Source organism: Amia ocellicauda, chromosome 12, assembly GCF_036373705.1.
Source record: "Amia ocellicauda isolate fAmiCal2 chromosome 12, fAmiCal2.hap1, whole genome shotgun sequence".
Classification (NCBI taxonomy): Eukaryota; Metazoa; Chordata; class Actinopteri; order Amiiformes; family Amiidae; genus Amia; species Amia ocellicauda.
The window spans coordinates 19,163,924-19,186,168 of record NC_089861.1 but is presented as its reverse complement, the minus strand read 5'-3'; the positions used below and the strand labels follow the sequence as shown (position 1 = coordinate 19,186,168).

At 47.3% G+C, this 22,245-nt stretch overlaps 1 protein-coding gene across 1 annotated transcript; it reads right to left on the bottom strand.

The window, feature by feature from the left end:
- Positions 1 to 19: 19 nt before the first annotated feature.
- On the bottom strand, positions 20 to 21,229 carry LOC136764506 (lysine-specific demethylase 2A). Its single transcript, XM_066718636.1, has 22 exons — positions 20,348 to 21,229; positions 14,887 to 15,025; positions 13,704 to 13,782; positions 13,382 to 13,428; positions 12,804 to 12,982; positions 12,354 to 12,460; positions 12,177 to 12,270; positions 11,549 to 11,702; positions 9,233 to 9,348; positions 8,921 to 9,047; positions 8,382 to 8,683; positions 7,237 to 7,314; positions 6,881 to 7,135; positions 6,598 to 6,732; positions 6,361 to 6,441; positions 5,910 to 6,248; positions 5,664 to 5,696; positions 4,095 to 5,497; positions 3,496 to 3,659; positions 3,270 to 3,416; positions 2,948 to 3,163; positions 20 to 1,654 (listed from the first exon to the last, which is right to left on the bottom strand). Exons 1-22 carry the CDS (start codon positions 20,381 to 20,383, stop codon positions 1,473 to 1,475), a joined length of 4,413 nt encoding a protein of 1,470 aa, XP_066574733.1. The 5' UTR covers positions 20,384 to 21,229; the 3' UTR covers positions 20 to 1,472.
- Between the last annotated feature and the right edge of the window lie 1,016 nt (positions 21,230 to 22,245).

Below are 22,245 nucleotides of genomic sequence, written 5' to 3'. Positions count from 1 at the left end.
AATGGAGACAAGGACCGGATGTCTTTATCAAATGCAAAGCTTTTTATTTTTGACGCATTTTCTCTTTTTTTTTTTTTTTTTTTTGGAAAACAAAACAAAAAAATTAACAAAAACAAAAAAGTATCAGAAAAATAATTATAATGCTACAAGATTTGTCAGTCTGGCGGGAGAGTGAAAGGAGACGAAGGAAAAAGGTTTCAACAAAATCAATTATATTCCTCTTTTTAAGAACAGAGCGCTGAGACAGAAGGGAAGGACAGAGGAGTGGGATGGAGAGAGGAGAAAGTGAACATGGGAGACACAGAACGAGAGATGCCAGAGACTGGGAGGGGCGGGGAGAGAGAGAGAGAGAGATTGAGATTGATATCCGCTCATTGTGACTCAGCTAGTCTGATTGCTATAGTACAGGCCTGGGCCTGGAAAGAGCAGGTCCACTGTGATTGGGGCGGCTCTGCTGTCACTCAGTTACTGCACACACAGGGGCGGTCTCTCTGGAGGTCAGTGGAGAGAAGGGCTAGAGAGAGAGACAGTCCATCAGAGGCCAGCGCAGTCCAATATGGTGAAGTCCAGTCCAGGATAGTACAGTCCTATCCACTGGAGGACAATCTGTTACAGCCCAGTCCTGTCAAGTACTGTATAGTCCATTACAGTCCAGTGAAGTCCACTACAACTCGGTACACTGAAGCACAGTCCGGTCCAGTCAAGGGCAGTCAGACTATCCAATCATCTCTACGTCAGTTTCATCAGTAATACAGTCCCCAATGTAAACCCGACTGGCCTTAGCCGTAGGGCAATAGCAAGCCCCTGATCTAGAATGTACCAACATCAGGAGACGTTCTAGGAGAGAGAGAGAGACGTGGATGGGGAAACCCGGTCACTGGTCATCAATGCGGAAGGACCTGCGAGTGCCAGTCTGATGGCTATTTAGTCCCATTCACTTCTGGATTAAGGGAGGTCATCTGTGGTCCTGTGGGCTCATCTCTCTCGTCTTTTCAAGTGTGCAACATCTCAGCGTTGCAAAAAAAGACCCCCTCCCCTCAACTCTCTGTCTGGAGGGGCAGTATTCCTGTCATGTCTGTACTCTATCCAGACCCTCATTCATTCTGTACTGTATAACCCCCCAACCCTTCTCTCTGCTATACAGCTCCCATTAAATTGTATCTCAATTATTCCAATATACTGTGTCTCACCTGCCTCCGAGTCCCCCATAACAAGCTAAATAACAGTTAATGGACTTAACTGGACCAGTGGACCAGCCCAGTTGTCATGAGGCCTTCAAGCCCCTGACTGACTGGAGGGGGGGGGGGGTCAACCTCTCCCCCTCTCTCTCTCACACCTACAGCCACTGCTGGTCCGACTGGCTGGAAGACTCTCTGTGAGTACTCTACAGTACCGCCTCTCTCTCTCTGCACAGCCTGTGTGCACAGCAGTCTCTTCTCTCTCTCTCTGTACAGTACAGTGCCTCCCTCTCTCTAGCTGATCCTCTGTATAAGTTTGTCCTCTGACAGGCAGTACAGTGCGTTGACCGACAGCTCGGAGATGAAGCTCTCACAGGCGCGCCGGGTGACCCCCTTGCAGCCTCGCAGGTCCAGCAGAGACAGGCAGGTCAGCCGCTTCAGGTACACCAGGCACTGGTCAGTCAGCTTGTTACAGCCTGAGAGAGATAAAGAGAAGAGAGTTAATACAGTACAGACACTGTGACTGAACACTACAGTACATTAAAACCACACTGAGATAGACAGAGGAGGTCAGCGAAAGATCCAGAGACGTGCGCAGTGTTAATTTCATTAACGAAGACTAAAATCGGACAAACATTTTCCAAAATGAAGACAATGACAATTTTATTTTGCATTTTCATTTGCGAAAATATAACAAGACAAAATCGTCAGTTTGAATAAAACTCAGATTGCGCTTTTACAGCCTGCCTGTCTGTGTCATATAGCAGCACCCAATCCCAAGCAGCATAACTGCTGCTGCCATGCAGTGCAGCTTTTAATGGGCTGGTGAAGGAGGAGCAGGGACATTTCAGAAGAATCAAGGTCGCTTTCTTGTAGCACAGATGTCCGCAGATCTGTGCAGAGATCCGCAATACACAAACACGACCCAAGAGTTTTGAGAGTGCAATAATTTCCTCAAAAATAAAATACAAATATTTGATCAAAAAGTCTGTACTATAAAATCTAGTTACATTATCTTTATCTATAATGTTACTGTTGTTATCATCATATGCAAACTGATTTTAAATAAAATTATCTAGGCTACGGAACGGTTGCACAGTTGATAGTTCCTAAATTGTGAGTAGCCATTCATTCAGTACTTGGAAGAAACCTGCAGTCTGGCAGTACTTAAAATACAATGAGAAAAAGAAAAACCCGAATGTGGCTACAATATGACAGGAAAAAACAACGAATTTGATGCGATATCGGAGTGAAACCAATCAAAATCCATTTTTAAGATGTGTATACATGTGAAGGCTTTGGAGGTAAAATGATTTTGAATACAAGTCAGTCCGTGATTCTTATATATTCTTAAGAGTAATAGTTAAAGATTCCTTATGTTTAATTTGTATGTTGCTTACATTGTTTTGGCAAGTAATAAGTTGCCACAAATATTGTATGGTCTTAATTCTGAAGTTAAAAAGGTACATTTGTATATAACCTAATTTGTTTGAATTCAGTTTTAGTCATTGGAATATTAATGTATGCAGGTTTTAGTTCAATATGATGAACAGCATGACTAAAACCAACAAGTATTTTAGTCGACTAAAAATAAAGTGCAACTAAAATGTGACTATTCAATTTCAAGTGCTTTATTGGCATGACTGATTGAGACAATATTGCCAAACCAATGATAGAACTATTAAACAATTAACATACAAGACAAGAATATAAGAAATAAAATGCACGAATCACCACAATATATAAAAACTAAATCGGGCAGACAGTACCGGCCAGGCTGAGCTCGGTGAGGGTGGAGCGGGTGGAGGAGCCCACGGCGGTGAGCAGGTTGACGGAGTGGTCGGTCAGCAGGCGGCAGTGGCCCAGGTCCAGGCGGGCCAGCAGGGGCGTGTGGCGCAGCAGCAGCCTCAGCGTGGCGTCCGTCACCTCTAGCCCCGCCAGCCGGAACGACACCACGTTCCTCAGCTTACTACGGTTGTCACAGCCTAGGGGAGGGAGAGAGAGGGGGGTTCATATGGTACAGATACGAGACAGGACGAACACGCACACCGAGTCAAAGGGTCAATGCATCTCAGTCAGTCAGGGCCTTACCAGGGGGAGTGAGCAGGTCTCTGATCTGCGTGTCTCTGACTCCCTGGGCCCAGCGCAGGTCCAGCGTGCGCAGCAGGGGGCAGCTGGCCGAGCTCAGGGCCGACACGGACGACCACGAGCAGCCAGACAGCATGAGGTCCTTCAGCCCTGAGAGACGGAGAGGGAGAGGGTTAATACAGTACATACAGAGAGGAACACAGATGCACACAGAGATCCCATGTCGTACCAGGCAGCCTGTTGATCAGCCAGGTGAGCTGCTTCTTGGAGATGCTGGTCCAGCTGAGGTCGAGGGAGACAGGCTGTCTCTTGATGATGCCAGACAGGGCCTGCGGGCTGACTGAGCGACAGCGGCTCAGGTCAATCCTCGTCCACAGGCGCTTGTCACAGCTCCTGCAGTGACACACAGAATCAGCACACAGCGTATTGCACACACAGTATAATACAGTATACCACACAGAGTCCGTTAACACTACTGTAACACACAGTCAATATACTACTGTAACAGCAATACGACAAGTCAACACACTGAATTAACACACTACTACAATTATATTACAGGTATAACGGAGCCAACACAGCTTCAATAGCACAGGTATAACAATCAACACAGAAAATGTAATAACATGTAGTACAGAACCAATGCAGCACAGCACTGAATCAATACACTACTATTGTAATAACACAGTCAAATTCCGAAAGCTATTTACTCTCCAGTTCCCCGTCTCCTTCTCTCAAGACTGTCACTCTCTCTCTCACTCCCTTCCTTCCTTCCTTCCCTGCCTCCCTCCTTCCTTCGCTACCTCCCTCTTTCCCTCCGCGACTCACCATCTGTACCAGCTCTTGCAGACGCTCATGCAGACACACAGCTCGGCCCGGGTCAGGTACCGGAACACCGCCACCCACACCTCCTTCTCACAGCCCTGCTCGTTCCCTCCATCCCACGGCAGGAAGGAGGCAGAGGAGGAGGAGGGCAGGAGAGAGGGGTTGGGGGAAGACCGGGAGGACTGCCCACCAACGTTGGCAGCCGAGGGAGAGAGCGAGGGCTGTGGGGTGGGCGAGGGCGAGGAGGACGAGGTGTGGTGGTGGTGGCGGTGGTGGTGGCTGCTGCTATTGTTGTGGCGTTGATGGGGGAGAGAGGAAGGGGGCGGGCGAGAGAGCGAGCGGGAGTCCCCCCCCGACCCTCTCTCTCCTCTGCCCTCGTCCAGCCGAGACACCAGCACCCTGGCCTCGGAGATGCCCAGGTCCGAGTGGGAGTGGGAGTGGGAGTTGGAATTAGAGTGCGAGTTCGAGTTTCTCCTCCCTGCCATCTCCTCCCCCCTGCCCCCTGCCCCTCTCCCAGGCTGGGTTCTGGGCCTGTGCAGGGTCTTCCTCTGGATGTAAGCCTGGGAAGAGGCCCCTCCCATTCCTGCACCGCCTCCCCCTCTCCTAGGGGCCACAGCCTCCAGCTTGGGCACGATGGAGCCTGGGTCTCGCCTGGAGCGGGTGGGTCGCTGCAGGGTCACCGTCAGGTAGGAGCCGTTGAGCAGTGGGTCATCGCTCAGGTCTGACACCAGCAGGACTGGGGGGTCAGGATCGGAGTCCGACTGGTCTTCATCTCCTCCTCCGTCCTCCTCTTCCTCCATACCTTCTTCCTGGTTGTCGTCGTCGTGGAATCGCTCTCCTTTGTGAGGCCGGTTCTCTTTTCCGCCCCTCCGCTCCCTCTCTTCTTCCTCCTCCTCCTCCTCCTCTTCTTCTTCTTCCATTTCGCTGTCCTCCTCATCCTCCTCCTCCTCCTCTTCTTCTTCATCCCTTGCCCGTCCCCTCCGGCCCGTCTTCCCCTGCTGCTTCCTTCGGAACCGCACTCCTCTCTGGCTCGTCTCCTCCTCCCTCTCTCCTTCTCTCTTCACCCCCCTCCTCACTCGGCCGCTCATTTGGTTCCTGCGGGAGACCAGCGCGGCGTTGGAGTCAGAACATGCCCCCCGTCTGCCTGGCCCTCTGGCCCCACCTCCTACTCCCCAGGAGCCCCGCCTCCTAATCCCTTGGTGTCGGGCGTCAGGGGAGGGGGAGAGGCGGGAGGAGGAGGACGAGGAGGAAGACGAAGAGGAGGCAGAGGAGGAGGAGTTGGAGCGGGTCTGAGGGCCGTCCCCGGTCTTAGAGTCTCCGTCTTCACTGTGGTCCTGGTCGACCCCTCGGCGACGGCGAAGGGGTCGGAGGAGCTTGGCTCGCGGGTCCGGAGAGGACTTTCTCTTCTGGAGGGAGAGAGAGAACGTTACTAAGGATAGACACTGGACACTACAGCACAATGACAGAGTGAGTTTCCACAGTACTTTGACACTGCACAGGGACATACACAATATCTGCTACTCCAATAGGAGAGCGGCTCGCTATAGTAGTAATAAGTGCCAGTATACTTACGGATTGCAAAATCTTATCCCGCTCCAATTTAATCTGTATGAAAACAAAACAAAAAACTGGCATTTACTATCAGAACCACACTGGCAATACAGCACTGCCTGAACGACTGTGTATTATAGCTCTCCAGAACTAGGGTCTCAAGACGCATCTAACAGACGCACACCCAACATTACCTCAACAGTGGCCCCGCGCAGCCCCCACCCTGGCCACACAGCCCCATCCTAGTCCCCACCCTGGCACACTCACCCTCTTCCTGAGCTTGAGCTCCAGGGCCCCGGCTCTCTTTCGCTGCTGTTGCTGCTGCAGTAGCAGCCTGTGTGAGGGGGAGGGCGCCACCCTGCGTGGCCGCTGACTTAGGGAGGAGGCAGAGGGCTGGCGGCGGGAGAGGGGCAGGGCAGAGAGCGGGAGGGGGGGTTTACCGCTGTGACGGCTGGCCCGGCCCCCCCCCCCTTCACCACCACCCTCATCACCCTCACCGCCTCCTCCCCCCCCCACCCCCTCCCTCAGAGAGCGTTTCTCTGCGGGGGGTGCAGCCGGGGAGAGGGAGCCGGCGGAGGCCACACTGTCATCATCACTGGCAGAGGACTGGAGGGGGAGACCAGGGGGCGGGGGTTAATACAGTACAGTACAAACACACTGACTAAAACTGTACTGAGATTTATTACATCACAGTATCTGACAGACAGCTCTGCGTTACCTCAGTGTGGGTGCCCATGGTACACTTGGGACACTCCCAGCAGCTGGGCAGGTCTTTATTCACCACACCCTCTCCAGCCACCTGCAGAGAACGAGACACAGGAGGGGGGGAAGGGGAGGGGAGAAACGAGAGCACGAGGTCAGAGAAATACACAATATTGTCACACAGATGGTCAGTGCGATCTGTCTGTATACAGTGGGCAGTGTCTCGACGCAGTGCAGGGGCACAGTCAGGCACCTTGATGCAGTCGGGGTGAGCAATCTGTCCGCAGGCTGTGCACTCCATTAGGGTGAACGAGAACACCGGCGTCTCTCCGGGGTCCTGAGTGCCCTCGCCACACACCTCACACACCGCAGACAGGGGCAGGCCCGGCTGAGAAAGAGAGAGAGAGAGAGAGAGAGAGAGAGAGAGAGAGAGAGAGCGCAAGACAGTTAATACACTGTACACACACACTGGCCTCGCCGCACACTTCAGACAGGGGCAGGCCTTGTCTGCACCCCCCTCAACTCCCACTACTCACAGCAAGACACTGGCGCAGCACACAGGTCTGTTTCAGCCTCCCGGGGCCTCCGAACTTCTTCATATCTCTGCAGAAGTTGCAGGCGCCGCACTCCCGGCGCAGACAGGCGGTGCAGCGCTTGCACCGCACCCTCCGCCTGCGCAGCGCCGAAACAGAGGTGGGCCGGGTGGGGCGGGGAGGTGCTGGGCACGAAGGGTAAAACCGGGAGCGGCCCACCGACAGGGGGGGAGGGGGGCAGGGCCGGTACCAGGAGGGCTGAACAGAGAGAGGAAGGAAAGAGGTTAATGCAGAAGAGCACAGAATGACTTCACTACTGTAAACCTGCACGGAGACTAACAGTCACGTGCGTGTCTCACCCTCTTTGGCCACTTGACGATGGGCACTCCTGTGTAGGACAGCATGGGGTTGTCATTGGCATGCTCCTGCAGCAGAGTCTGCAACACAGACACAGTCAGCAACACAACCGAGCTCAGAGTCCAGTCCAGACAAAGACCCACACAGTCCAGTGCAGTGTTTTTGCCACCTGTTTTTGATTTAGTCTTAATCTTCAGACTAAAATACATAAGATTTAGTCACATTTTAGTCCAAAATAACTTTCGTCATCAAGACAAAAATTACCATGTTTTAGTCATAACATAACAGTCATAAACAGGATAGCTGTGTGAATAAAACAAAGTAACTTTATTTTTACTAATTTAAAATTAAATTGATTCAACAAGTAGAATCATAGATACATTTACTTTGAGGGCAAGTTTCAAAATATTTCCACAAAGCTACATTAACATTTATGTAAGGCTCAGAGGGTAGTAGCCAAAATATGACAGAAAGCTTTAGAAATGAAGGCTCAAAACACTAATTATGGATACCATTAACGTTTGCATTTTCAAGTCTTTTAATAAGAGAAATCACTTCGAAGGTAACTTGAAACATCGTCTGCTTCTTAATAGCAGACTAGTTAATGTATACTTTCAAATGATCACATGGAGTCCCATAAAGTAGACTATATGCAATACCAAAAACTGACCCATTGGGCAGGATGCGCTGGCAAGGCATAAAATAGTGAGTGTTTTGTTCTGCAATCTCTGTCTAATTACTGTGTATGTTCCTAGGGGACACATCAAGTGTGGCAGTTTTCTTTGTGATTAATGTAGGAGGCGGGACAATAGCAAAGGATCATGGTCAATTGAGTAGTGTTATGGCACTGCATCCAATGACAGCTTCAGAGTTTAATGACCAAAAAGACTACAATTATGTTTCTGGTTGAGCAGTCTGTACAAAATGCGCACCAACCAGCACATCCCTATTATCCAATCAAAAGAAATGCAAGTCTTGAACATATTTTCAAATGAATGAGTCATATTATCCCCATTACTTTAGTCATGTTATCGTCTTCATTGTCATCAAAAAAACAAGTAATCAACAAATATTTTCATAATTTCAGTTGATGAGAAGACTGGTCCAGTCCACACACACACACACACACACCAGAGCAGTGACTGACCCTTATGTCATGCAGTAGTGCTGGGGCGTTGTGAATGCCTGCTGGGACGCACTTCTTGTGAGAGGGCAGGGACTCCAGTTTGCCCAGCAGGTTCCTGAGTCCTTCAATTTCGAAGGGCGTGAGGTGAACTTTGACACCTGGAATCGAAGGAGAGGGGGCGGGGGAGGACGACTCTGCCTCTTCCTGCTCCCCCTCCCCCTCGTGACCTTCCCCCTCTTCCTCCTCTTCCTCCTCCTCCTCTTTGGGGGTGTGGCCATTGAGGGGCTGCATCTCTGAAGGAGAACAGTCCTCACGCTTCAGACCTAGAGAGCAAGAGAGGGTTAATACAGTACAGACACACTGACTGACTGGACACTACAGTACATTAACACTGCACAGAGAGAGAGAGAGGGTTAATACAGTACAGACACACTGACTGACTGGACACTACAGTACATTAACACTGCACTGAGAGAGAGAGGGTTAATACAGTACAGACACACTGACTGGACACTACAGTACATTAACACTGCACTGAAAGAGTGCAGACAGACACTCACCGATGCCCAGCGAGTGCCTCTGAAACTCAGGGGTGAGGTGAGAAGTCTTGGTCAGGCTGTACAGGTACCTCTCCAGCACATACCAGCACATCTCATAGTAGAAAGGGTACCGGAACTTCGATGGCACCTAGAGAGCAAGAGAGAGACACAGAGCGCTTAGATTGTGCTGCAGTGCACTCCATACCAGTGTGCACACACACAGTGGAGTACAGTCCTCCCCCTGCCCTACACACACACACACTACAGTATGGACAAACACAGTCCAGTCCACACACACTACAGATACACACACACGGCAGTACAGACACTCACTCGGGTACGGTCCTCGATGTTGTAGATGTGCAGCTGCATGGGGATGTTGAAGCTGTGCAGGAAGTTGCCTCCAAACACCAGAGTGTCCACAGGGGTGTACACCGCATGGATCCAGCCTGGGGCAACAACACCGGGTCATTGGGGAAACAACACAGTGTGGCGGGATAATGTCAAAACAGTGCATTATGGGTGCAGGAGGGAGTATGTACCAGGAAGAAAGTGCTCCCCCTGCTTGAGCTATGGTTAGTAACAGGAACACACCTGCAGGTTGTCCTGACCAGTACTCTATAAAACAGCCCCTCTCTAGCACCTGGGGTGGAAAAGCCAGGCGGGCAAGAGGTGAGAGTGGCGCGACACTGACCCATTGCCTGGATATAGACTTTCATCTGTGCGAGACCCAATTGGGGACTTGACCCGTGTCAGTATGGACAGGCCCGGCGGTAGAATGAACTCGGTAGGGGCACAAGTATTTCATAACTCAAGCTTTCAAAACGTCAATGTACGAGATTTCACATAAAAAACAAAATGTGGTGACAGAAACTGCTCCTGCTAGCAGCCTGAGGTGGGGTGCAGGTATTTGATGAGCGGGGTGGTGGGGCGCACACACAATCTTTTGGGGGAAATGCGTGAGATTTTAGCAACAATGCATGAGGTGCAGCCTCAATGCATAAGACTTGAGGGCTATGCTATTTGCTCTTGATGTTAAAACAGGATGGATAATAATCAATAGTACAACTACTCACAATGTATTTGCAGCCACGCATGGCTGTCTTGCCACAAGAATACAGGTCACTGCACCGCTTTACCACATGGACAATTCATAGCCGGCTCAAAAAAATGCAAGTTATGAAAAACACTACACAGCTACATGCACAATATCTATGCAATGCAAACGAGCTGTTAATTACCATAATAAAAACAACCCCTTGCCAATACAATGCATTTCCAATCGCCAAAAGGAAACAATACTGTACAACACTATACCATGACTTATCAGTAGTCTCGGATACAGCTACACATATAGTTTCAGATCACTACTCGCTACTCTTTGCCGTTTACTTGGCACGGGTCCTTGACTCGCCCTTCAACTGTGTGAAGACCTATCAAAATCAGATTTTTTTTCCAACTGGTAAAATGTTAGTGATTACGTATGAATGGTGCTAGGGAGTTGCATGAATTAATCATTTAGACTGTTTAATATTAATTAGCTACCAGAAGTGAGCTTTATGCCACTGAAAACTACACAGCACAATCATCAATGCTGCAAATCGTGTGGGCGTGACTGAGAGGGCATATTGGAAGATAGGGATACAAAGCTAAGGGAGCACAATATTCCAACTGAGGGGTCATTGCCCCTTTTTGCAGCACCCCCCACCCCGTGGCACTAGGCCCGAATACGAAGGCAGCGTGTTCAGTGTCTGTATGGCTGGGCAATATGGCCAAAATACTTTATCACAGTATTTTTCACATTTCACATTTTTCACAAATCTGCACAGAATCACAGCCCAGCACAGCTCTGAGAAGCTGCTGCAGAAGGTGAGCTGTGACTGTGAGATAAAAGATTATGCAGAAATCAAGAGGGACGTGTTAAGCTGAATGAAAACTACTGCTGCCCCCTTGTTATCGGAGGCGAATATCAACTTTCATTACACAATGAAGCTGTGAACAGCACTATCAAAACCATAGATATAGAATTCTAGATCGACACTTTAGCATTGTCAATGCTTTATTAAATAATTACAATCAAATACATCAAAAATATAATGTAAATCTATGATGCACAATAATTAAGTTAATTATTGCCAATTCCATCTTTTAAAATAAAAACTAAAATAATATAGATATAACAAATTAAGTCATCCAATGACATCAATTTCTGCAGGGTTTCTGAAGAAAGGTGGTCGCGTTCTTGTAGTGTAGACTTGTGCAGTTCTGCGCAGATCAGCAGGATCCAAAAGATCCCATTGGTGAAGCCGTGCAGATCCGCGGACATTTGCATTACATCTGCATTCTTTGATCAGATGAATCTCATGTCAGACAGCGCAGTTTCAGGTAGCCAGTGCAGCAAGTTGTGGGATACGTGACCAGGATCAAGTTTATTGGTAGCTGATAGCTATGACTGAATGACACGGTAATTAGTAAATTATTCAATTTATCATAGAAAACTAAAATACCAATATGAGAGTATAGTAAAAGTCCAAACCGGTCCGTAAATGAATACCGGTATATAGTTTTCTATGGTATACCGCCCCCGCCCTATGTGTCGGTACGGAGTCAGTGTGTTCAGTCCGTGTGCGGCAGCGGTTGATGTGTTACCAGAGGGGATCATGAAGGTGTAGCCCTGCTTGAGCTCGATCCTCTGGCAGTCGCTGGCCTTGTCTCCCAGGAAGATGTCACCCTGCTTGCCTGACAGGACCCAGTTCTCATACAGCTCCAGGTTCTGAGGGGTTGGTGGGATCAGCCAGAACACCTGAGAGAGAGAGAGAGAGACCGAGAGATTTAATACAGTACAGTCACACTGACTGGACACTCCAATACTGTACTGAGACAGGCTGACCGTGTCGGTGAAGTAGGGGTGGGAGGTATGCCGGTATGACATTGCGCCATGATATAGTTTGAATAAAGGCATTAAGGCCTAAATTGTTTTGTTCAAAACTTCAGTTGAGTGATGCAGTAATTACATGTTTTGATTTTAATATAAACATACAGTCACAAAGAAAAAAGTGTATATGGCGATATATCATCAGGACAGAGGAAAACACTGTGATATTTATTTCAGTTCATATCGCCAACCCTTAGATTGAGTTAGTGAAAGCTGGCCATTGCACCCACCCCTCAGGTCACAGAGTGTCAGAAGCCAGTGGGATTACATATCCCATGAGCCTCTCTTGCACAAGCACTGTGTATGAGCAGGGGCAATGCAGCCTGGGAGGCACAGCCTTACCTTCCCTCCTCTCAAAATGTGGTACCAGACTGAAGTGCCTCCGAAATCAATGTGGAAATCTGTGTAGCATCCCTGGACACTCATCAGACAATACCTGAGAGAAGGGGGGGGGGGCGTTAAAAGAGTACAGTACAGACTGGACACTACATCAGCGAACTAGGGTGTGAGCATCCTTACTTCTGCACTTTGGGGTATTGCATATCTATGATGGCGTTAGTGGAGTCTCTCTGTCTCTCCTTCAGATGGCGAGGCCACATGTTATCAACCCAGTCAATCTTGTCAACCTGCAGAGAGAGGGGGGTGGAGTTAATGCAGACGCAATAGTGCAAAACACACTAATCCAGTAAACACAGGTACAGTACAGAGAAGCACTTACAGTACAGTGTACACAAGTAGTCTATACAGGAGTGCAACACAGTAGAAACACACCGTCCAGCTGCTATGTGAACACTAACCAAGGCAGTACACACTAATACAAAGTCCAGACAGACAGAGACAGACAGCCAAAGTGCAATGAGGCTGACCGAGGCAGTACAGACACAGTCCAGTCCACTACAATACAGTCACACACACACGCAGGCGCACACAGACACGCACACACACAGTCCAGTGGTCAGCATTACTGACCGATGCTGGCCGCTGGACCAGGTTCTCCAGCTTGGTGTGGCTGAACTCTAGGCTGATGACATTGTACAGCTTCTCCCTCTGGCTGGGCGGCGTCTCGTAGTAGCGCCTCCACTGCGCCATCGACATCTCGATGCCCCGCTGCGTCGTCACGTCCATCACATCCACCACCCTGCGGCTCCCTGACAGACAGAAAGAGAGAGAGGCGGGGGGGTTAGTACAGTACAGCAAAAACAAGCTAACTGGCTGCACACTGATTAGTTTATCTGGTGGCAGACACCCTTATCCAGGGCAAGTTATAGTTTACACAAGCATTACAAACTTGCAGTTATACAAATCAATACAAAATTTAAATTAAGCATTACAAAATGCAATAGTATAAACAATACAAAGTACAACTGAAGCACCACAAAGGTGCAGTAGTTCAAAGAGCTAACAAGTACAGGCATGATGCAGTTAATATAGCAGAGCACAGGCTGACTGGACATTGGAGGTGACAGTGACAATACAGTACAGACTGACTGGATCGGTCGACTACGCAAGTGTTACATTGAAGGGCATGAGAGCACAGAGTGGCTTACCAACAAACATCTTAACGTCGTTCACACTGAAATCTGGATCAGGCATCCTGAGAGAGAGAAAGACTCAATTTAATACAGCAGTGTGACTGACAGGACATTAACACTACAGAGAGAGAATACAGTACAGTAGTGGTACAGATTGACTGGATACCGTGTTAAATTAACATTAATAGAAATAATTAAAGGGAAGAGAAAGCGAGAGAGACTAGCAGAGCAATGAAGAGAGAAAAAACATATGAAGGAGAAAAGAGTTTGTAGAGAACTGCCAGAGACAGCACAGGTGGATGTGCAGAGAGGTGGATGGGGACACTAGGGGTCGTACTTGATGCCCAGGCCATCGGGTTTCTCGAAGATCAGCGGATCCCTCAGGCCTTCCCTCTGTATGTACTCATAGGTGAAGTCTGTCACGCACAGAGAGAGAGATAAAGCACAATAAATGGTATATACGATCATATCCATGTCTTCACACAATACACACACACAAAAGTGATGGGCCATATAATGGTTTAGCAGAATTTAGGTAGAGCAATGATAATTAAAGTCTTGGCAAATCAGCTGATGGTGTTTTCCAAATCGCAAAAAGTATTAAACGTAGGCCAACTCCATGGATGTGTTTTGAAAATGAGAAAAAACAGACGGAGCAATGTCTGAAGACAGTTTATTTTTGTTGACACGGCAGAACACTGGAATATGTTTCAGCACAAACACACAACTTATATACACACCTCAAGATCCAGCACCCTGTAATTTATGTAGCCATCTAAGTAACATATACAGTACAGGCTATGCACAGATTTATGGTAGCATGAATGGATTAAGTAAATTCATTTTTAAAATCATTACAATATCAAACGTTAGCAAAACTAGAACTCTTGCCATGCACAGAGAGACGGCAGCCATTTAAAAATGTCCCAGTGTCACCTTACACAATGTAAAAGCATAATCTTTGACTCACTTTGTGGATTTTAATAGTTTTGTTGTTTAGCACAAACTTGAACCTCTGGATCGTGCAAAGCAAGGAATACCTGTAAAGTCTTTTGTGCTGGCATTTTTAAATCATCAATATTAGCTTTTTAAGTAGTATTACTGATTTCCTGATTCAGTTTACCAGCAAAAAACTAAGTATGTATACATTTCTTTGTTGGATTTATCTACATCGTAACAAAACAATCTGATGTTCAAAAAGTGACAGCTCCTTAATAAAAATACCTATTAAACAAGTGGAGTAAATTTTATTCTCTTAAATATAGGAGAGAATTAAGTTGCATCGTTAATACCATCATGTGGAGGTTATCAGTGTAGAAATTGTATACTGTCCCATCCCTAACACTGACATCACACACACACACACTTAATGTCAATCTGTCCTGTCTCTAGGTGTCTGGCTGTCTGTCCTCTCTCTAGGTCTATTTCTGGGTCTACAAGTGTCAATGGGTCCGTCCGTCTACACTTATGTCTGTGCATCAGTCAGTGTGAGTGGTAGCATGTCAGTGGTGAACTCTGACCTTTGCCCTCCATGCATTTGACCAATGAGGCCCCATAGCGGTCACTCCTGAGCTTGTCCTCCAGGTCAAAGGTCCTCTTCCCCTCGATCTCGTCGTCCGAAATCCCGTCATCCTGGTAGCGCCTGCGTGTGCCGGAACGCTGCAAAAAAAAAAAAAAAAAAAATACATAAAGATCCATAATGTCAAATCGCTCTCGTTAACAGCGGCACACTTATGAATTATTATACTTATTATTATCATTAACATGACAAACAATACATTATCAATATGGAAACAAATCACAGGAATAGCATACAAATGTACGGAATGTGAGAGAGAGGAGGAAAAGGAGACTGAATTGGATGGGGAGGAGGCAACAGGTGTGATACTCTACTCAAATGTACTGGGGTGTATTAGAGTATGTACAGTGAATTATAGTTTAACTATTATACTGCAGTGCACTGTACTGTAGCGTACTGAATCGTACTATGGGGTACTATACTGCAGTATAGTATTATCTCTTCCTATATTATACTGTAGTGCACCATTATACTTTACTACAGTGTACTGAATCATACTGTGCTGTAAGTGTATCACAGTGCACTGTACTCTCTGGACTGTGACGCACTGTACTTCTTTTGTGAACCGTTGTAACATTCAACATCATTGCAATGCAGTACTGTCTTGCGCTCAACTGTACGGTGGTGGTGTAGTAGTACACTGTCCACTGCACTGCCTTCAGTGTGTTGGGTTACCCTGGGCCGCACCTTGGACTCAAACTGTGGATGCTGACCCTGATTCAGTGCAGTACTGCTCTCGTGGCTTTGTTCTATTAAATGACTAACGAGTTAATGCCTTTCTGTTACTTTTAATGCCGAGCTACTTTCACAGCGTTCGGTTCTTGCCTTAACGCGTGACGTGTTCTGGGGAGACTGATTGTGAGGGGCGCTATACTAGATCCTGCCTGCCTGATCCTGCACTGGGCTCTCACTGCCAGACAGGGTGGAAGAGTTTTCATTTAACCCTGGAAGTGTATAGTGTTCAATTCCATCTCTCTAAGCCACATTCCGCTCTCTGTGCGGTTAGGTGGTGGGGGGGTGGGGGAGGGTGACCTTGTCCTTTGTCCAGACACCCCCAACCCCCAGCAGGGATCGACAGATGAAAGAGGGTTAATCCCTCCATCGGTGGCCCCTGACCCCCAACCCCCCACTGATGATTTTTCTCTCCATCACTTCCTTCCCCAATCCACCCTCTACCTATTAGTTTCTAGCCATTCATTTAAACCACACTCCCCCCTCCTTCTCTCCTCCTTCCTCACTTCCCTTGTCATTAACAAATTCACTCCTCTATCTGTTCCACCACTATTACTCTCACCAATTTACCATCTTTCCCTTATCTACCATCTCCCTCCATCTGTCTCCCCTCCCCTTATACCTCTACTCTCAGTACAGACTCCCTCTCCTCAGTCCACTCTCTCTCCCTCGGCTCTTGCACCCTACCTGCCTCCTATTCCACCGTCTATACCCCACCCCAAATCCCCTCACCCAGTCACCACTTCTGCTTTTTATCCATTAAAAAATGGGCCCAGAAATACAAGATGGGCAGACAGACAGACACAGGATGTTGGATCTCAATACATGTGGAGCTACCACACTTAAAGCTCAATCTATGGGTTCCCACGGCACACGTATTCAGTTTAATTAGCTGGAATACGGACTCCCAATGCTCCAACTACATCTACAGGAATTGTGGATATCGTGCATCTACATGGCCAATAAGTCACAACATGCACACATACTATTAGAACACACATTTCAACACAAGAACATTCACTGATGGAGACCCAAGCACAAAAACAACCGTTTCCACAGCAGGTGTGATACTATTGCAATGCACTGTACTATAGTGAATATTGTATTGTACCAACAATTGTACAATACTGCATGTACTGAACTCAGTACTTTAGAAGTGTATGGATTATTGCCCAGTACTGCACTACTGTAAGCATTATAATGCTGTGCACAGTGTACAAGATGTACCAAAACATACTCCACTGATGTGTACTGCACTGACTGCTGACCTATACTGCAATACCCCTAATTGGTTGTAGCTGCTGTATTGTCTCAGAGCTTCACTGTGTGACTCTGCCTGGTGTGGTAATGCACATGTTGAAATCTACACTGTGACTGACAGATTTCCACATTCGCATTGCCACCCTACTGGACACACCCACACTGCCACCCTACCGTTCACACCGACAGATATTGCCACCATACTTCAAACATTACGCCATCTTTTTAGCTTTCAATTAATTATACCTACAAATCATCTAATTATAATGCCAGATGTATTGTTGATTTAATCCACATATTGAGTTTAGGAGTCCAGTCACAACAATTAGAAAAGTTAAATGGGAATCAAACAGCAATTGGCCGAACAATTAAACAAACCTATTACAAATTGTAACACGTTACACAAACCATCTGCTATTGATAAATTGTATCCCATAACCTACTACATACGTATTGCCAAACATATACACAACTGCAAAACAAATTCCCACATCAACATTATCCCTTCTGAAATTTATTTCAAAATTATTTTGGACAGGTTGAGGATCACCACACAATTTCCATATCATGAACAGTTTATATTATTATTTCAACCCTATTCCCCTCAGGGTTTTCTCCATGCAGTTTTCCAAAATCACGGTTTTGCTAATCACTTATCCTGTTATGCGCACGTACAGCATTCAATCCATGCCCAGTTGTTTCATAAAGTCACTATGTGTTCTCAAACTGTGGTTTGAATAAAATCCTGCAAATTCAGTTTGTTTACAAACATCCCCTGGAATGGTCAACATGCCACCAATTTATTTTACTTACTTTTTCTTACTTTGACAACAAAACTAAGGCTAAATGACAAGGTAGCAATATTCATCATTAGTAATTGATTGAGACTTACATGATCATTAGATTCAAACCCAGCATTTGCATTGGTTTCATTAAAGTTCAAATAAGTGCACAGCCCATATACTTTTCCAAAAGCCGATCCTTGGTAGTGGCATTTAGCTCATCAATAACAGGGTTACTTTCCACTTCATTACAGTCCTCAGTTTATGTCTTTGTGTTTATCTTTCTAATGCCTTTTTCATGTTCTAGATTTAATATATAATCCTCACTGCAGCTGTCTTTACTTCAAACAGAAGATGATGTCTGTGTTAAAAGGGGTTCAGGTTTGGAGGATGCATGAGAACAGCACAGCAGAAGCAATTATAAAAAAATAAAATCCAATTACCATCACTTCTTTACCAAATCAACTGAATAGCATTAATCAATTCCCATATTAATGGGGGAGAAATGTTTTTAGTGGGATAAACGACGGTAGGTGTTGAATCAAGTACAAATAATCCACAACAATTACCATGGTTAATCCCTTACTGAACTCACTCAACACTGCCACACTGTGCAATAGTGCATTACCCTACAGTACACTATAACCACGGTTTCACTATACTGCATGTGAGAGACACACCCCCCTTTCAACTACGCATTAGTAGGGCTGGGCCATATACCCCTATCATAGCTGCACTGCTAATCTTTTTGTGTGTTTTTTAAACAGTGATTAAATATAATGGGGAAAGTATAGGGGTATTTTTAATGCACCATTTCCACTGGCGCACAGATCAAGAACTATCATAGGTGTCTAAAAGGAAGAAAAACCATCGGTGTGTTAATCTGATCAATTGAAAGCCTCTGTCATAGGCATATATCCTAACATGGATTTCCTTCCTTCCCTATTAGCCAGCGCAGATGTTCACACCTGGACCGTGCTGGCTGCTCACTCAGAAGGAGCTGGTCAAGCAGTGAGTGACAGTGGAAGAGCACAGCGGTGAAACGTCACTCAAGCCAGTGGATATGAGCTAAACACTAGTAAAGGAGCACCTTCAGTAGTGTGTAGTGTGAGTGTAGGGTAAACTATGTCTGAAAGTTGTGGCAGCAAAAGGAGTCAAACACATAAAATGTCACTATATGATGATACTATGGACTGGTACATCTACAACACCACCACATATGTATTGGCCATATCACACCTGACCCGGTATTATTAACATCAGTAAATGGAGCACACACTTCACATGCAGTACAGGTCCTGCAGCCTGTGTGTGCCCGTTGCTTTGCATTTCTGGGCCCTGTCCACCTCTCTGGCCGGACTGCACAGCTCCTGGCCCTGTGTTGAAATGTCCTGTGTAGGGTTAGTCGCCCAACTCCACACTACTTTCACTTCCTGCTTTTTGAACATAGTTTCAAGCCAATTAAAACACTACTTATAATAATTGCTTCAGCTACTAATCACACTGCAGTTATAATACTGTAAACTGTTAACACGACTCGCATTAATACCCTTTAACACCAATATGTCTTACTATAATTACTGCTAGTACATCCACACTACTACAGACACTGCCACTACTACCTCTTATACAGCTACTACAGCCACACTACCACTAATTCAGATACTAATGACACTGAACTACAAGCACACAACCCAAACAAGACCATCACCTCCTCAGGACTGGCATTAATAAATCAGGTCCACATGGCACGGTCAGGCAGGCGGCCCCACACTGGCGCTGTGTGAACCGCACTCAACTGGCAGCGGCTACTGGGCACGACCCGGAGCCCCTGACAGCCCTGGCACTGAGGGGGTGATACTGCTGCTCCGGGCCGCACAGGACCGGCTCCCCTGCCTCACAGAGCGGCTGCAGTGATGCTAATAACACCTGACGACCACACTATCATTAGACATAATAGAAATACAATAATAATACAGGTTTCCTACTACACAACTTACAACATAAGACGTCTTTATCAAATGTTGAGGTATAATAATAATCATAAAGTGTCCAGAACATACGTTTTCTACTAGACAACGATCAATATAAATTGAATTCAGGGGTCTTTATACAATGTTGTAGTAATGATAAAGGATATTGAAGTTTTTGACAATACGGTATGTCCATCCTGTCAAAGCACTTTTCAGTGTGCAAACGACACAGACACGCACACTGAGGTGGAGAAAGTGGCGCTTTGCTCTCGCAGGACATGTTGCACCCACTTGAGGTCCCGTCCCGCCACATCGCCCGCAGGCTGTCCGTGTCAAAGCACCGGCCACCGGCACAGGACAAGCCATGGACCCGCTCACACCCCTGCCGGAGACAGGCCAGTGTCCATGCACAGCACTGTACCATTACTGATATTAATAATGCTAAACTCAGACCAAGCACACTGGGTTATGTGCAGCATCCCAGTCCTGTCACAGTGCACACACTCATAACTACTACAGTATAATAAGCAGGGATGCAAACTCGTTAGCTGTAGACAAATAAGGGGGTAATCATGATGAGCATGGTACTAAGTTATAACATCTCTATCACACACAATCCAGATACACGTACAGTAAACGGGTGTGTAACACTTACCAGTCTCTTACTATAACGCAGTCTCGACTCCTCCATTGTATCCCAAAGGGATCTCCCAATTATTTCCTGTATATAGATTTAAATTGTCTTTTTTTTTTTTTGTAATGGCCTTGGATTTAAAGTCTGAGCGATTTCAATGAAGGAAATGAACTGCACAACTTGTAACGCGAAGCAGAAAAAGGCAGCCGTGTCACAGCAGCGCGTCTATCTACACCCACGGACGCGCACACATCTGAAACTCCGGGTCGCGGATTTGGTACAAATAGCTACATTGTGTAGGGAAAACAAACCTCACAATTATTAAGAAAAGCAATGTATTTTTATAGACAGAACTGGATGTAAGGATGGTTCCCCCCGTGTGCAGCCGGACTACGTGGAGCCACTATATACATCTGTACAGACATGGAGAGACGCGAGTTAGGAAGTCCTGGGCTGCAGCTCTTGGGTCTTGATCTCCGGCTGCTGCTGCTGCTGCTGCTGCTGTTGTTGTTTTGCTGGTTTATTTTGGGGGTTTATTTCCGTCCTTGGCGAAGCTGAGCGTCCTCTTTCGGCTCGTAACCGGCGCGGCTCCCGTCCACAGCAGCCCGGGCGTCCGCACGGCGAGGCGGAGACGCTGGGCAGAATTGTTCGCCCGTCCAAGTTTAAGATCCGACGGCAGCGATTCCTCCGCAACTTTGTGCGATCGGTTCGGTCTATCGCCGGCGGCCGTGCGGCCGACGAGCTCCGTGAGGGCGGCCCGGGCAGCGTTATGAGTTCACCGGTACAGTTTGACACCGTGCGGGTGTATCACGGACCAGGTATTTGCCTTTCTCGCTGTTATTAGGCGATAAAGTTAGTGTGCTCTCTCTCTCCCTCCGCCATTTTCAACTCGTCACAAAACACACACACGGCTGGGCGCCCGGGAAGACCCGCCTACGCAAGCTCTCGCTAGCCAATAGGAACCAGGAAAGCGGCGGCCGGCTAGGGTTCGATTGGATGTGGTGCATGTCGCTCAGGAGGGGGAAATGGCCGAACGCTATTGGACAGGCTTGCCAAAAAGTTGAGCCGCACCCCACGTGGGGTCAGGGGAAGGAAGCGGGCCAATGGGAGAGAGCGGCGGCGCTCCCATTGCTCAGAAGTTGGCGTCGCTCACGGAAAGGAAAGAGCCGATTGGCTAAAGACGACAAAAAGGGGTCATGGAGCTGGCCAATGGGCTGGAGCCTTCGCCAGCATTTTATCCGGGCTTGACAGAGATGCCGCCTCGACAGTCTCGGCACTAACCAATCAGAGCGAACACAAGCGGGCTATGATTGGTTGGACTGTGGAGGCAAAAAAAATAAATCATAACCGCAGCGCGGGATTGGGCGCCGAGGCGTTTTAAGCCGCCCGTTAGCAGAGAAGCCCCGCCCTCCCCGCTCCCGGCCCTGTCCCTTTATTGGGAGTTTAAATTTAGGGCGCGGCCGGGGATTGGATGCCAAGCGGAACCGGCGACACTGATTGGTCGCTGAAGTCTGTCAACAAAACTTCAGCCGGAGGCCAACGGACGGAAAGGGACGCGGGTCAAAGAGCGATTGGTGTACACTGTACAGCTGGCTACGCGAAATGTCGGGCGGCTTGGTCGTACAGTACAGTATTAGTACATGAACAGCACAGTACATTGGAGACACAAGTACAATACAGTATATATAGTCTGTTAAAGCTTACACGGTATAATATTGTACATCAGCCTAACACAATGACTTACACATAATAGTAAAGCACAGACACGCACAGTACGGGAATTCCTGGAATAACGTGTAGTGCAATAATGTATAGGAAGACTGGACTAGAAATAGTACATTATAGTGTAGCACATTGTAGTGTAGTATAGAAAAGTATAATACAGAACTTTTGTATAGTGTAATAATAAGAGGGATAGC

What these genes read in the sequence shown, in the direction of transcription:
- LOC136764506 (XM_066718636.1), bottom strand. Translation starts at nt 20,383, where the DNA reads ATGGAGGAGTCGAGACTGCGTTATAGTAAGAGACTG. An exon ending in CTCACCCCGACTGCATCAAG is followed by an intron (nt 6,442 to 6,597) that starts GTGCCTGACTGT and finishes CGTTCTCTGCAG; the next exon opens with GTGGCTGGAGAGGGTGTGGT. An exon ending in CCATGGGCACCCACACTGAG is followed by an intron (nt 6,249 to 6,360) that starts GTAACGCAGAGC and finishes CTCCCCCTCCAG; the next exon opens with TCCTCTGCCAGTGATGATGA.